General features: G+C 34.1%; 1 protein-coding gene across 1 annotated transcript in view; it reads right to left on the reverse strand.

The window, feature by feature from the left end:
• Positions 1-16860, reverse strand: part of LOC105381483 (putative glutathione-specific gamma-glutamylcyclotransferase 2) — a 39835-nt gene extending 22975 nt beyond the window's left edge. The window contains exons 1-2 of the mRNA XM_038106794.2: positions 16361-16860; positions 13914-13949 (exon numbers count right to left, since the gene is read on the reverse strand). Coding sequence (XP_037962722.2) covers positions 13914-13949; positions 16361-16594 — 270 coding nt within the window. The 5' untranslated portion in view covers positions 16595-16860. The remainder of the gene's footprint in view (positions 1-13913; positions 13950-16360) is intronic.
• Positions 16861-17153: the final 293 nt, after the last annotated feature.

Consider the following 17153-nt stretch of genomic DNA (forward strand, 5'->3'; position numbering starts at 1 on the left):
TATAATACCATTTCCTTAAACAAATAACTGTTTTTAAAGCACAATATTTTTGATGGTTAAAACAACAAATTTTGTCATTACCTTGATAACTATCAAATAATGATTTTAAATTAGGGCACCCCCTTTCTCCGATATCTAGAACTTTACAATCAGGTGACAACTCTCTTAACCACTTACATTTCTCAGAACCTTTAACAAATACATTTGCTTTGTCTAAAATTGGTTTTATTAACCTGCTAAATTCATTATAATCTATGTACCCTTGTCGCCAGTAAATTCCCCTATTTCTCTCCAACCATTTTACTTGTTTCTTTTCATCATCACTTAATTTTGAAAATGGATAAGGAGGCTTTACTAAATAGACCTGAGTATATTCTTTTGTAGCATATGCTAATTCTTTGATAATAAATCTATTTTTATAGTCACGAAATCCTTGCAAATCCAATAATAATAAATCAGTACTCATATTAGTTTTTTTACAATATTAGAAAGTGGTTTATACTCGATTATACAATCATTTAAAATAAGACAATAAGCTGTTGTTTGATCGGGTATTTCTACATCACTCTCTATCTCAACACGTACATCCACCGGTCCGGTTTTTAATGTTTCGTTTTGACGACAACAGTCAACAACGAACAAGGGTGCCTTTTCTTTAAATTGTTTTAAACTTAACAACGGCCCTAACTGATGTCCAAAATATGACTGTTGAAATTTCACGTACTGCTCGTATATTAATAGATATCGGTCTTCTCCAAATTTTATATCAAGATTTTCATATGGAAAATAGGTAGAATTTAAGAACACTTTAACATCGCGTAAATGACAATGATCGAATTGCGACATATCCGACTTAGCATTGCTTTTTCGATTTGTTTGTAAGCCTATAATAACAAACCGCGGTTTTTCCATTTGAGATGTAGTTTTTATTGACCACGTATGTTTGGTACTTCTTGGTAATAGAGGATATTCATAAAGATCCCAATTTCTAAATGCTATACTAATAGCTTTGTCTTTCTCTAAATATCTCAATAAGTGAATCCTCTCGCGATCTGATACTTTTATATGTGGCATTCTCCACACTAATTTATTTATGGTTATATCGTCTAATACTTCATTAGTACTTAATTTTATTGCGTTAAGGTTCGTGTTACTACGCAGAAGTACCAACTCATGCTTACAATTCATAATAATTTTTTTGTAATCCTCAGCGAAGCCAAAAATTTTATTTAATGGTATAGACACGGAAAAAGATCCTGAAGTAATTTTAGAGCCCTCAATTTCCCACCCCCACAACCGTGACATTTTAGATTCATTTTCATTCATTGACAACAAAGATTTTATAGTAGTTGTTATTCCTGCATTTTTTATTCTGTCTATCTCAACACCGTTGAGTTCATATCGAATATCTTGAAAAAGAAACAGTATAGCATTGTTAACAAGTTCAACACTGCTAACTTTCTCTCTTTTATCACCAACAGGACGAGACACTGTGATAGACCCTTCTATGTATAGTGTACTCGCTGTCGGCAAAACGTACAGATCTTGTTGATTAATAGGAATGCGAATCTCATCATTAAGGTTAAAACTGTTTATGTATGGTTTATACGAATGAACTTCATAGCTTTCAATACTGTTGTCATGGGTAATGGGATCTGTTATATTTAAAATATTCATTTTAAGAGTTTGATGGATTTCAGAAATTGTTTGTTTTCCTGTGTAAGCTTTCTCCTTTTTATAGGTGGTGGCTGATGGTCTGCGCGTAATGTACTGCGTATGTTATATAGGGGTTCAAACCTTTTATTGATGAAATCGATCATTTTTTTCTTAAATGCAAATAGAGTTGTAATTCTTCTTCTCGTAAATTAATCAAATTGTTTTTTGTGTCTAAAATTCTTATGTTAATTTCACTAACGCTGTCTTGATTTACCGGAAAATATATTAAATTTTTTGGAATTTCTATTATTCGGTATCCTGGCGGTACACTAGGAGCAAATTCGTAAATAATGTGACTGGGTTTTCCGTTTATATACGATCCGCTCACAATGTCACATTCGATGCGAACGATGGTTGTAGAAAGAATGCTTACTGGAAAGACGGAGTCATGTAATATATTGGCTTTAAGTATTTCATTTCTAAAACCCAATGTCCTCGCAATTGAACCAGCTTTTTCAAAATGAATGTCTTTCGAACAAAATATATTTGTACTTAAAGTATTATTGTTGCACATTAACTTAAATGTGCAATCAGTTAAATGTGATTTCAAGAAATCGTAAATATCTAGCAGTTCGTAAGATCCTTCAGGGATTTCTACCATTTCATTATCACCATAATAAAATTTATTGTTATTTTTACCTACGTTAGGTATCGAATTGAATGTTGAAAAAAATACTAGTCCGCATTCATATTCACCACCAAGTTGCAAAGCTGGCGAATAATTTGTAGACAAAGCGGATTTACAACCAGTAATTGATAGTGTGAACGACATTGTGATAATGAGGAAATATATAATCAATCGCTTGTTATAAACGGTTTCCAGATTTTTTTCAGAAATTTAATGCATAAGTGACCACAATTATAAAGATTACTTCCTTGACAATTTTGATAATTGTAGAATACATTATTTTTTTTTGTTAAATATGTTAATATTTCTTTAGGCGGTTTTAAACCATAACTATCAAAATAGTTCGTATAATTATTAACTTTGACATAGGCTACCCAGTGAGTTCCATCATTCACTGAAAGATCTAAATTTACAATAGCACACTCAATTTTCTTAGGCTTACTTGGCAGAGTATCTCTCATATAAACGCCGCGAAAATAAGGTATATCGCGAGTGTGTTTTAATATATCAATATTACTTAGAGCACGTCTGGGTAGCCGCGAAACTAGTTTTTTGGCGATTTTACACATAGTCCTTTGCCCTTTTTGTAGGGTTTTATGTATAAACCTTTCCCCAAAGCGATTGATTCCATCGTCTTATTGTGACGTTCAGATTCCGCCAGATTTTTTTGCGCTGACTTATAATCATTTACAGCTTTAGCTATTCCGCCTACACCACCGGCTAATGATCCCAATGCCGATAGTCCCGCAAAAAATGGAATTAAAGGAAGTATCCCTCCTGTTTTAGGAATGGGAATAATTCTAGGTAATTTCACACGGTTATTTTTGTGAAATATTTTTTTTGCAGCCAAATATGCTAACTCTATGGCATGTTTGTTATTTTTTGGTTTTATTTTCCTTAGCACTGATTTTAATTTGTTAACAGATGATTTAAATGATTGAACCCCAGCGCCAGTTCTAAGTTTAGCTTTCATAATTTTATTTACCAACCAAGATGCGACTTTTTCACCTGTACTAACGTCTTTTGATTTCAATCTTTGTTTTGCCATATTTTTTAACTTCAAATCTGCTTTATGTCGATCTCGTAAATTAGAATAGTTTGCGTAAGCTATATCGTGTTGCATGCATGCGTTGTCCAAACGATTAATGCCTTTATCACCTCTTCTTAAACGTTCTTGTAAGCGTGTACCTGGGCCACAGTATTGATAGCCTGGTAAGTGTAACTCTACTGGCAAATTATTTATCAATGAGTTAAGGAGTCCTTTCCCTTTCATTACTGGGTGACTAATGAAAATAAATTGAACAAAACAGTATAATATATGTACTTCAATCTTTAATAACATTGCTTTTATCAATCCAACTGTTTTCTTTTGAGCTTAGACCAAGCCATTTAACACAAACCTTATTTCCAGACGTTTTAATTACCTTTTCAACTAAATAAATATTAGGATACTTAGTTTTTTGAAGTTCGTATTCATAAAAACAACCTTTTATCGGAATTCCATGTTGATCTCGTACGTAATATGTAGTAGGTTCAGATTTTATTACTTTCATAACCGTAAACAATTCGGTGGACCAGTTCGGTGTATAGCCTTTTTGAAACTCTCCTTTATACTTGCTTATACGGACAACGTCACCTATATGATACTTATTTTTTTTAACTGATATAGCCTTATGACGATTTTTTATATTCTTAGCTACGATTGATTCATTCAACTTATTTATCTCAGATGGTTTATACTTTGTTGTGGTATGAATAGTATGATTATAATTATATACTATATCATTTATTACGCTTCCTATCCATTTATAGTTACCAACAAAACTGAAATGTTTAAACATCTTGCCTTTTAAAGTTCTTATAACTCTTTCCACTATTGATGCTTTTTTTGAAGAGTATGTGGAATAATGATTAATTCCTCTCTTTTGCATAAGCTGTCGAAAGATGTCATTGTAAAACTCCAAACCCATATCAGTTTGCAAATTTGCAGGAGTTCGTCCTTCCTTTAAAACTCTATCAAAAGCTAAAACCACCTCACGCTTTGTTTTACTCTTCAATGCTACTACCCATGTATACTTAGAAAAGGCGTCAATAACAACCAATATGAATTTAAAACCTTTGTTGTTTTTGTAGTATTTTTTTACATCAATCAAATCTGCTTGCCATAAATCATCTATTCCTTTTAGGATAACTGACCGACGTGGGAAATTTCGTCTTGCAGCTTTATGAATTTCATTAACCACACCTTTTTTACTCATGTTGGATGGTGAGATGATCTCTCAAATCTACTATATGATCTTTGATCATATTACTCACGTCTACTTTAGAGCACTTGCGATGCAACTGTTCCTGAAGAAGACTTAATTCAGCTTTTATACTTGTGAGTTCTGCAAGAAAGTCTTCTTTTTTGCAATAAAGGTTGTAGCTTTGGTCGAGGTACTCTTTACTAACAGCTTCATCACCCTCAATTGGCATTTTCAATCCTTTTAATCTTCTTTTTTTTAAATCGTAATCACCTACTTCGTTTTGACTAAGTGTTTTAGTTAATGGTGTAAATTCTAAAGAGTCTTGAACACGCATTCTTTTATGAACGTGGTGACCAAACTTATCGATATTCATCATGTAACTAAGGTGGAGGTTATAGTTATAATAAAACTTAACTTAATTTGCACAAGTATTTATTTACTCAATATCTACACATGTTCTTAATTCTTTCATAACTGATAATATTTCATCATCTAATCCAGTGTTACCAGCATCTCTGGAAGCTATTAACAATTTTAATGTTTTCACTAAGTCATTTGGATCATTCCAAAAAATGTAATCTACACTTTTACCAACTTCTTTAAATAATGGTAATCCCTTCCCTTTCGCGGTGCTGCTGTTAGATTTGTCTGAAGGTGAACTTAATAATGGTTTTATAATTTCTAAATACTTAAAACCCCTATTGCTGTTAATTGGTTGATTTAAATCATATTTTCTTTTATGTGCATTCGTGAGCAATAACATGGACTTGTAAATTTGTTTGTCATCTTCAGTGACTACTCTTAAATCAGGTTTTCTTTGATAGAGTAATTCAGATAGCCCTCTTGTTCTATTAAATGAATGTCCAGCTACACATTTTCTATCCTGATTCCGTATGGAATATCTTTAAACACTTCTGATGATAAAGACCATGATGATATATCCTGAGGAGTAGGAGTCGAAACACCATCGGAAGTTTCAAAAAATAAATCACTCGTGTTATTCTTTGAGTTTTGTTCAAACTCTGAATCACTTACAGATTGATCAAAATTTATATCACTTAATGAATTTTGCAGTGTATCGTCTGATATTTTAGTGGGTACCGATAATTTTCTTTTCCTAGAAAGAGTAATTTCTGGCATGGTATTGTCTTCTTCCTCACTATCTTGATAACCTCCATCATATTCTCTTGCACTAGAGTTTTTTCTGGCTAGCTGCTTTAATGGGTCAGTTACTGGTTTGAACATAGATTGCAGCGCTATTTCAGAATCTAATTTGTTGTTTTTCATTTGTTGAACTTTCTTTTTAACAGCCTCAGCAGATTTGATTATTTGCTGTTTTATATTTTTTTCGTCGTTCATTTTCGCAAACAGTACAACTTTCTAGTCGAAAAGCAAATGGAAAAGTGCTGAGTATATTGTTGAGAAGGTTTATATATTCATTTCAACCATCGACGTTTATAAATGTATCAAATTTCATTCTATAGCAACCTTTGTTTTTCTGACAGTCTTTATTTATGACTAAGTAGCTAAATTCATTTTTCCAAACTCTGGAACACATTTCACGAAACTGTGGCCAGGTCATATCAGTGTTAACATGTTCATCATATACATGTCGGAGGTTTACGTCATCTTGCTTAAATAAAATTAAAAGATTGGCATTGTCACGAATTAATTGTTTTGGGACTTTGGTGTAGGTTTGGTTTAAATAAAAACAGTCTATATTTTTATGTCTTCCCATAGCAAAATAATCTCGAATATTATTCTGATTTTCGCATGCTACATCATCAAAAATGATGACAGAATTTTGAGCGGCGTTAATAGGACTTAAAACTTCGTCATTGTCGTGATATTTAAAATAGGAGAGACCGGATACTAGATTCATTACCTTTTCTAAAAATATGTATTTTGGTTGGAAAATTGTTTTTGAGTACAGGTATACGTTACTAAAGTATAATCCATCTGGATGTAAAAGTAAGCCTATCACTAAGTTTGTTTTTCCACAGTTAGATGGTCCGCAAATAATGCAACGGATAGTATTGGGTAAAAGTATCCCATGTCGGTGAGTTACTTTGTTTGAATCAACATTAATTTTACTGAGCTCTAGTGAATTTGGTTGTTTAATGAATTTCATGTTTATTAAATGACAGTGTGTTACCACTTACATAGTCATTGATGAAGTGCGGCAAAAAATTAAAAACTCAACTTTTTATGTTATCTACAAATAATAATCATAAGAAATACCATCTAATATGAATATCGAATACGAATTATTGGGAAGGCTATCCCACTCGAGAGAGCACCAACAACGCGCGAAGCGCGGCTGTTGGTGCGATCGCAGAGTGGGATAGACTTCCCAATAATTCACTACTGATGATAAGTAATAAAGTTACCTATCTCACGATAACACGGTTTACTTAAAGCCACATTTATCTAAGCTGAGACTTAATGATTTATGCATAATCATTTTATTGCATCTAGAGAAATGTCTAGCATAGTATACAATCCAATTATGAAGTCGTGAAAACGGAAGTGGATCCTAACTAATTGTTTAAGATCGTATCATCGTTATATTTATTAAGGGAAAAATCCGTTAAAAATCCATAATCAATCGGTATTTTATTTTTATAATGTATGTAAAAGTAAGTAAATAACTGATGATCATAAAAAGTCTTAGCAAAATCGCACTCTTTGATGTCAGGACTTTTTAGTTTGACTGTACGTCGTCGCATGTAGGCATTGTTATAAAGTTAACATCTACTATTACTAATTCATAATATCTGAATTATTATGATCTAGAAGCAACTAACCTGTTTATCTAGAAATTGTATACATATCATGTAAAATGAGATCAAAGGTCGGCAGCGTCGGTACAGATAGGTACCGTGGTAAGGTAATAATAATACATTGTACATTGTAATACAAATACATTGACAGGTTTGGGGCAAATGTCCACACGTGTAATGGGATGGTAAAACAATCAACGAGCAATAAATAAGTTCCAGTCGTATGGCACTAAATTACTTTGAACAAGGAAAAAATTGGCTTATAAAATCATAACTTCCGCTTGAAAGCGTTTTTCCCAAAACTTCAACGTTTCACGCCTTCTTCATGCTAATTATTAGAATTTACCTCCCATTACCTATATCTAGTACCTAGAATGTAGAAGTTTAAATGAAAAACCTAAGTATAATTTACAAATTTATCTTTCATTATGTTAAAGGTTTTCTGACTTTTCCATTGCCGAACCTTTTACAAATTAATTTCACTATCTAACAAAATAAGTAAAATACACAGTCATACTTAATAAAACACTTATCTAAATTAACAAAAACAAAGCCGAAGTGTAAATATTTATTGTTTGGTTAAATACGTCAATACAGAAAAAGACGAACATGAAATTATTAAATGATAACGAAAACAAAACTTACTGCGACTATCCAATCATAGCTTTATAAGTAGTCAAAGTTCCGCCAATAGATCTATTGGCGATCGATAAATATATTTTACTTAATCGCGGGAGAATGAGAATCGACTGTTGATGAACCGTTCAGTATCTGATTATTTAATATCTAAGATTAAAAAAAAAAAAGCGCGCACAGACGGCTTCAATGCAATCTGGCGCAAGAAGTCGGCCTCTCTTTTGGGCAGAGTGCGGGGGAGCGGTAACAGTATCCTAAGTGCTATAGCAGAAAGAAATGACAGTCCACTTGTCTGGCAACTAGTCATAAGAACAAAATCTGTTTTAGTTATTAAGTAGTGTTAAGTAGATATTAGAATTTAAGTTTTGTAAATGTGTGTTTTTATATGGACAAATTGTCTGAAATAAATAAATTATTATATTATAAAAAGACTTTAAATATAAAAATATCAACTTCTCAGACTACTGCATTGGGCAGGTTGGTATGGTTTTGATTACAATTTATTTTGCATGATCAACTTGCGTGACTGCAAGTCATGAAACATTATCGCTGGACTATTGGAAAGGTTATTTCACTTTTCTCAACAGCTTATGTAAATTATTAGATTATCTTCCGACTAGTATTGTAGGTATATTATGATGTTAGGAATGAAATTATGAAGCATGAGATGTGGATTTATAAGTGTGAACACTTGAAAATTTCATAAGAACTTCAAAAATGTAGAAACAACAAAAATCCAAATAAAAAAAAAGTTCTCAAACATAAAAACACATTTTAAAAAATGTAAGTAAATACCTACCTACTTTCATATTTATTTATTGAAAAGCGGAGTAACCGTATATACTTAATTCAATTACAATCTTCTAATAATAATATTATTATACTACTCGTGTGTGTATCCACGTGTCGTACATTAAACAGTACAGTGCAAGCGAGGAACAGAGAAGATACTTGTTCTACACAATAGCTTTTATAAAGTGACAGACATCGATTGTCAATCGACGATTGTATTCAATTTGATGAATGCTTATTAAATAGTTTGTTATAAAGTTATTTTCTAGACTTTTTCTAGTGTCTAGACCTTTTTTGACTTGTAGGTAGTGTTTTTTAAATGGATTAATTTAGGAGAATGTAAAAAATTATCCATCCAATTACGTTTGTTCGAAAACTATACATAAGCATCTCCATTCTCTGACGCTTTGTTCTATCGACGCCTTATTTCTGCGATGTTACGATTTATTGAATACTATCCATCCATACAGTGCGTTTCACATAATATACATATAATTATATCGCCTGATTTTCACTGAAGAGCAAATTACTCAAGAATATCTTAGCAATAATTTTTTTTTCATTATTATTACATATAATTTGGTAAATTCTTATGTGAAACAATCTGCACTATAAGCTATCGTAAATATATCTAAAGATATTATAGAATAGTAAAGTCCTTCCCTATCTTTTTCTAATAACAAACCTAGGTACTAGACAGCTTGTCTGCTCGTGATACTACTGTGCCATAGATATGGCTTGTTTACCATTCACATACAAGTACATTAGCCAATAGGTTCACATTACAAAAGATATCGACTTGCGCCACGAAAAAATTCATGCAACCCTTTCTAATAAACTCACACAAAAGTGTTATGAATATTTCGGTAAGTACAAGAAATAATAAACAAGTTGACAATAGATGGATGGCGGCTTGTTCGTATATCAAACAAACGTAATGGAAAATATCCATTCTATAGAATTTCAACACTTTCTTGCCTTTATAAATAATTATTTAAAGTGATGTGAAACGGTTCGCACCTACTACGCTAGTGCATGTACCTAACTAGCTCAATGAATTTTAAAATGTAAGAAATTTACTTATGTTTTAAAATATGAAACTCACGCATGTATTTTGAACTTATGACACGTCGAAAGGAAACGGTCAACTTTTATATGTATGTAGGAGTAGGAACATAGAGTATTAGAAATAATAGAAGTGTTGACTATGGTGTTTCCTTTTATGAATGTCTCTTGCAAATATGACGTGTAGCACGAAAGACTGTTTTTTCATCTTGGGTTTTAATAAATTAAATTAAGTTGTTTTAAGTGCATCCGGCGGTTTTATTTTCATCCCACAACTTTTGGGGGCTCGTCCGGGATGGAAATAAGCCAAAGGTGCTGAAGATGTTGTAAATAAGGTGTAAATAGGGTAGCGTGTTGGTGGCGATTCCCACACAGCAAAGATGGCGGCGTACTAGAAGGAACATTATGGTGAAAATTCGGAGAAAATTCTAAATTATTAAAGGAGAAACAATGTAAAGGTGAACAAATATAAGGTGGTATATTTTAAGACGGTGAAGGTGAAAAAAATATTTTAAAGACGAAATGATGATGACGGCGGCGACAATCCCGACGTTCTCGGGAGCGGACCCGGCGTACCCGGCGGCAAGGTGGGTGGAGGAGATCAACGACAATGCGGAGGTGTTCGGCTGGTCACCTTCACAAAAGTTGCTGATGGCGCGACGTGCTCTGACTGGTGTGGCAGGTCTGTGGCTCCGGAGTGAAAAAGTTTTTAAGACTTTCGACGAACTGCAGCGGGCTCTGCTGGAGGAGTTTCCCTACGATGTCAACCCGAAGGTGATCCACGAGCTCATGACTAACCGCAAGAAGAAGCGCGACGAGAGCTGTTATGAGTACATGCTGGTGATGAAGGAGCTGGGGAAGCGCGGTGGATTTGAAGACTACGTGGCAATACAATATATAGTGGATGGTATCGAAGACTGTGTGATACACAAAGTCATGCTGTATGGTGTCACCACATATCCGGACCTGAAGGAAAAGCTGAAAATTTACGAGTATATGAAAAGAAAGATGGAGATGAGTGCACGAACGAGAAGAGAAAGCCAGGCTAGATGGTGTTACAGCTGCACAGGAGGCGAACGACCGATAGACGACGTGTCGGTAAAGCAGGACCTTGAACAGCAACAGAGCAGCGGATGCGGAGACAAGTCGGTGGTGTCGGTAAAACAGCACTCGAGCATGTTCGAGTGCGAAGTCAGGATGGACGAGGCCAACAAACGGAATAATGATTATTCGCAGGAAACAGAAGTGACAGCGATAAAGAACGTATACGAGAAATGTCAACGTCAGACGGAAGTTGTAAATAATGGAAATAATAAGCAAGTTATACAGAATAAAAAGGAGAAAAGTAGCAAAGAGGTACCAATAGAGCTGGAGAGTATTAAGGAGGAAAATATTGTTGAACATAAAGTTGAAGAGGTATGTGAGACAAAGGTGGAAGAAAAAGTTGAAAAGGTAGTTAAAAAGGAGCATTTTTCAGGCGAGTTTCCTAGTTTGGTGAAGGAGAAATATGATGATTGGATAAAGAATGTTACCTTCAATGGACCTTACAAAGGAGACAAGAAGAGAATAATGGTGCTGAGAGATATGGAGCAAGAAGTCGCGAAGAGGCTACACGACAGTTTTGATTTCACTCAAAGAATTATGAAAGATGAAATGTGTAAAGATTACCATGTACTACGCTGAGTACGTACGTAGCCATTGCATAAAATAATGAAGAAGGTTTACGTGATTTATATGTTTTAATATTTGTAATGATGATGATGATGAATGAATGACGAAGAATGAGTATATTTTTATTGAAGTTGTATTTTAGTCTGGGGCACATTTTCATTTTCAAAGAAGTTAGGTAAGTTGTTGTTTGAGTTAGTTTCGGTGTTGTAATGCTATGTACATTTGTTTGTTCTGAAGTTTACATTATAGAGTTGTTATATTGTGTTAAGAATGTAGTTAGTAAAGGTTTTTATGTTGTTTAATTTTCGATCATTGTAATAGTCTGAGGGCAGACTATCTGCAGGATGGCCGGGTTGTAGGAGTAGGAACATAGAGTATTAGAAATAATAGAAGTGTTGACTATGGTGTTTCCTTTTATGAATGTCTCTTGCAAATATGACGTGTAGCACGAAAGACTGTTTTTTCATCTTGGGTTTTAATAAATTAAATTAAGTTGTTTTAAGTGCATCCGGCGGTTTTATTTTCATCCCACATGTATATCTTGTACGGATGCAAGATATTACTGTTTGATACAATTGAACACACGAATATCACATTAATCTAATGAAGAAGAAGAAATTTGTTTTGCCAACGCTAAACAACAAAGTATTGTGCGTAGACAATGATACCTATACATGTTATACATGCGGGACAATAGATTCTCACGAGACTAAACGTATTATAAATACTTATACGATATACCACTATGTAATAGTACCTAGGTATATTACGAGTATGGCATCGTTTTACACGTGCTCCCAATTGTTGCATTCTCTCTGTAAACGTACAATAGCAATAGACTAATTATTGACGCACACATTTGGCGGGGTTCACAAATTCCGTGTGTGATTCTAAAAACTTGGCTGAGAAATTCTATCAATAATAATTGATACGGTGAAAGAAGCAAAAATATGCAAAAATAAAATGTATGGAAGCTGGTATCATCACGATTCCCACTGCTGGGGCACGGATCTTCTTCTAATGAAGGAAATGCGGGTAGGTGGACAGGAAGCTGGTATAACTTGCAATAATAATGAGTCATTTATGTATGCCGGCTGAATGGTGTAGTGTGTGACTCTGACTGCTATGCCGGAGGTCCCGGGTTCGATTCCCGGTTGGGGCAGATATTTGTTTAAATACAGATATTTGTACTCGGGTCTTGGATGTTGGCATATTTAGTATGTTGTACCTATCTATCTATGTATTTGTATATCAGCTGTCCGACACCCATAACACAGGTTCTGCCTAGCTTGGGGTCGGATAGCCGTGTGTGAGATGTCCCCACATATTTATTTACTTATGTCATCATCACGACCCATTTCGTCCTGCTGGGGCAAGGGTCTCTTTCTAATGAAGGAAGGGTGTAGGCCTAGTCCACCACGCTGGCCAAGTGCGGGTTGGTGGACGGATTTACTTATGTATAGAAGAGTAATTTTGTGTATTTGCATATTTAGGTACTAGGTTAAATTTATGTAATACGTAGTTGTCGTATCAGTGTAGGTATGTATGATATTGAATGGAATGGATCCTTATACCGAGTAGGGGTCCTGTTATTTCGCATATACAAATCATAAGATTCAGACATATACTTAAGACTGCCTGAAGATGATCACTTATAATGCTTCTTTACTAGAAACATTAAGACATTGAACACTCATTAAGGTTTGTCTAACTGATACCTTGTTGCATTATTAACCCCAATCAATAGGAGTAGCGGTAAGTCGATTGTGCAGTTAAAATGGATCTAATTGGATTGTACGCAATTGGAATTTCAAGTCAATCATTGAAATGTACTTTTTAAAATTGAAATTAATGAACTGAAAGGAACCGACTTGGAACCGACGGAGAAAATTCATGACAGTCAAAAATGACAAACGAGCAATGAAAAAGTCCCACCTGTCCAATCCATACGTCACTGAAACTTTTACACTGCTCGTGAGTGTATGAACATTTTTGGAATATGCATTGTATTCAGTTGAAGATAATGGTAGTTTGGCAGTAGCAGTAGGAAGGGAGAAGAATCATTACATAACTATAATTAAGTTCCGTCTGTTACGACGAACTTAAACATGGCATGTCCATTGTCCATGCTATTTTTTATGTTTCCAAAATATCAAATTCAATTTGAATTACTTAGCTAGGTTGATATAAAGTTACTTTCAATGCTGTATAGTAGTAAAATAAGTAAAATGATGTTGTTGATACCATATACAAGCCTATATTCAAACGAAAATTTAACGATTGCCTTCCTTACCAGATTGACAGAGGGGGATTTCTATTTATAAAGATATTTATCTTTGTTGATGAATTTGATGATACACTTTACAGTACACTTACTTCTTTGTCTTCGACGAGTGTTGCGACTCGGCCAGGCTGCAACAAAGAAATGCACATTGTGAAATGGTTCTTAAATTACTTAAAGCTTTGTATTTATTTAGATAATTATATTGTTCAAAACATTAAAAAAAATTATTATTGTAATTTTAGCTAGGTACTATCAAAACATACTTAGTCCTTTTCGTTGACCATTTCAATTCAATTACGTATCGGAACAAAGGTAAGTTATTTTTATAATACAGTAGGTACCTACTTAATTACTTATTAACTTCATGAAAATAAAGTCACTATAGAACATTAATTTTGAAATCATGAGGCAAGACAACCATTGATCTCTAATCCACTGGCAACAAAAATCGGGTAAGTGCTGAATACATTTGACAGTTCCAACCTAGATTTTGTATTTTTTCGTCAGAATTTGTCACATCGTTTTGGCAGCTGATTTAGAGCCCGCAGCTAATATGCAGCACATGTATATGTCGCAGGCATCTGGTTGAATCTCCTTTTTGGTTGAATCACTAGCGCGTTCATTGGATGGCGCTATTCAATTGTATGACTAAAGGATAACTCGTCAAGTATTATTATAAATTCAGCGAAGTCGTGGAATGGGATATAATATAGCAACTTTGTAATGTCTGGTTAGGGTGAAAATGACGGTCAACGGTCAACGGTCAACAAAAAGACTATGTTACAAAGCTCTTATCTCACAAATTAACTAAACAATAAAAGGAGGAGATTCAACCAGATGCCTGCGTCATACACAAAATATTCTAAATGCACCTTTGAGGAGAAAAATATTTAAATTTGATTGTCTCAATTTTGGCCATCAAAATCAAAATTACATGCTTGCCAAAATCTATCTTTGATTACTTTACTAGAGATGCCTGCGTCATACACAAAATATTCTAAATGCACCTTTGAGGAGAAAAATATTTAAATTTGATTGTCTCAATTTTGGCCATCAAAATCAAAATTACATGCTTGCCAAAATCTATCTTTGATTACTTTACTAGAGATGCCTGCGTCATACACAAAATATTCTAAATGCACCTTTGAGAAGAAAAGTATTTAAATTTGATTGTCTCAATTTTGGCCATCAACATCAAAATTACATGGTTGCCAAAATCTATCTTTTCTTACTTTACTAGAGATGCATGCGTCATACACAAAATATTCTAAATGCACCTTTGAGAAGAAAAATATTTAAATACGTTTTCGATTGTCTCAACTTGGCGTTCAAAATCTGCAAAATGACATGGTTGCCAAAATCTATCTTTTCTTACTTTACTAGACAGGAGAGTACGTCATTTTGTCACGTGGACAGTGCGTGTACCTCTACATTTTATAATCTGCTCACACAAATAACTTCAAAAATAAACATTTACCTACGTAGTGCGATATGCTATAGATACATTATGTATACGTGTGTTACATTCTATTTGGGTGAACGAAACTTTTATCAATTTTGCACTTCCTCGTTTGTTTATTTTCAGTTGAGCAGAGTGTCAAGTGACATAGTGTATCGTGTGTATATTTGCCAATAACGTCACAGTAATCTTTTGGTGTAGTATAACAAAATACGATATCTGTAATAACTAATATTATAAACCCTTGTGACACTTTTATTATTTTTGGCAACCTAATTTATCGGATTTGCTAGTCTCGTGATAAAGTCAGTTACCCCACCCAAATGTAGGGTAACTGACGCACTAAAATAATAATATTTAATTATTATACTTATTTAAATTTTGTAGGTAGGTACCTACTTATATACATTTGGAATATTTTCAAATTTGGTTAGGTTAGGTGCAAAGAACTTCAGGATGCCAATTGACTACCGCGCTTTTTCGGACGAGTGATCATTGCAAAATTGACTTTGAAGCCAATAATAATATAATTCATGATTGCCACTGAACCTGCCTTGAAAGAATGCATATGTCCATAAGTTGACTGCGACTAACAACGACATTTCAATAAAAAATGCCATTCGCAAAATAATTAGAAAGGCAAAGACGAATTTGAGAAACATCGCAATTATTGAACCGTAGTAAGTATTGCGATTAGCCGAAAAATGTGCAACGATGTTGCCAAATGCAAGACTAATAGTTGAAACTTGCCGATTTCAAATTAGTTCTTTGGTTGGTATCTACTTACCAAATTAAGTTTTGGAAGGTATTATTATAACTTCATAGATGTCTAAGATAAAACATTCGCATCGCTTTTGCTACTGCGTTCTTGCGTTTCAGATCGATTCATTGTTTGTGCAGTGTTTTGATAGTTAGATTCTTCAAAAAATTTCATAAAATATAGGTAAGTAGGCATAAGCATAAGAAAAACGATGTAAAGAAAGTTGAAAATATTAACAAAATTAAGTAAAAATGTAAAAATATGAATAAAAATCTAAATGTGACAGTTAAATAAGGAAGAACACATTTAGAAATACTTACTTTACTATCGGTCCCGCGATGAGTGGTGTTCCCTTGCCAAAATCTTCTTGAAAATCCTTTTACGTATCCGGTAACACACTGTTTGTATTGAAAGCCTGGGTTCCAGCACAGAGATCCATACCCGAACACCCAAAAGGCATCTTTCTGTGCCGCTCTCTGTTCTCTTCCATCCATTTTGAGCGATGACTCTTCCTGTCTTTCACACATTCGACTGGTTCCTGACGAATTTTCCATTTTCGCAACCGGCTTTTTGACGACCTTTCTCGCGAAACCTCGCGAACTGCAGATCTCGAAGGTGAAACAAAAGAAAGTGTGGCGAAAGGAACGAGGTCACAAATTCTAAAACGCACACTTATTTATTCTATCTGTGTCTCATTGTGGTGGGCTTAATTTCATTACGCGAGTGAAATGGTAAACTAAACACTAGGAGTGGAAAATGTGAAATGATGTAACACCTCCCATCGCGGCACTTGTTTCACTACTGAGTTTGAGTTGACGTATCGGATATTTTCGCCTCGAGGCGCGGTGTGGTCACCCCAAATGTCAGTGAGTCACGTTCCATTCCATTTCAAAGATGGCCGACTGGCGAGTTGCGCGGTACCTTTTCGTTGCAGCATTTCATTGATTATTACCTTACCTTAAGTATTATCACATTATCAGTGATAGCTGTCAAGATTTTTTACTTATTTGTGAAATACTGTACCTATATTGATTTTACTAATTCTTGGTTCGTCTTATTCTAACTGCGTGAATCGGGGTGTTTAAAGATATTTTTTTTTTCAATGGCAACACC

The sequence above is a fragment of the Plutella xylostella genome, chromosome 7 (assembly GCF_932276165.1).
Source record: "Plutella xylostella chromosome 7, ilPluXylo3.1, whole genome shotgun sequence".
Lineage (NCBI taxonomy): Eukaryota > Metazoa > Arthropoda > Insecta > Lepidoptera > Plutellidae > Plutella > Plutella xylostella.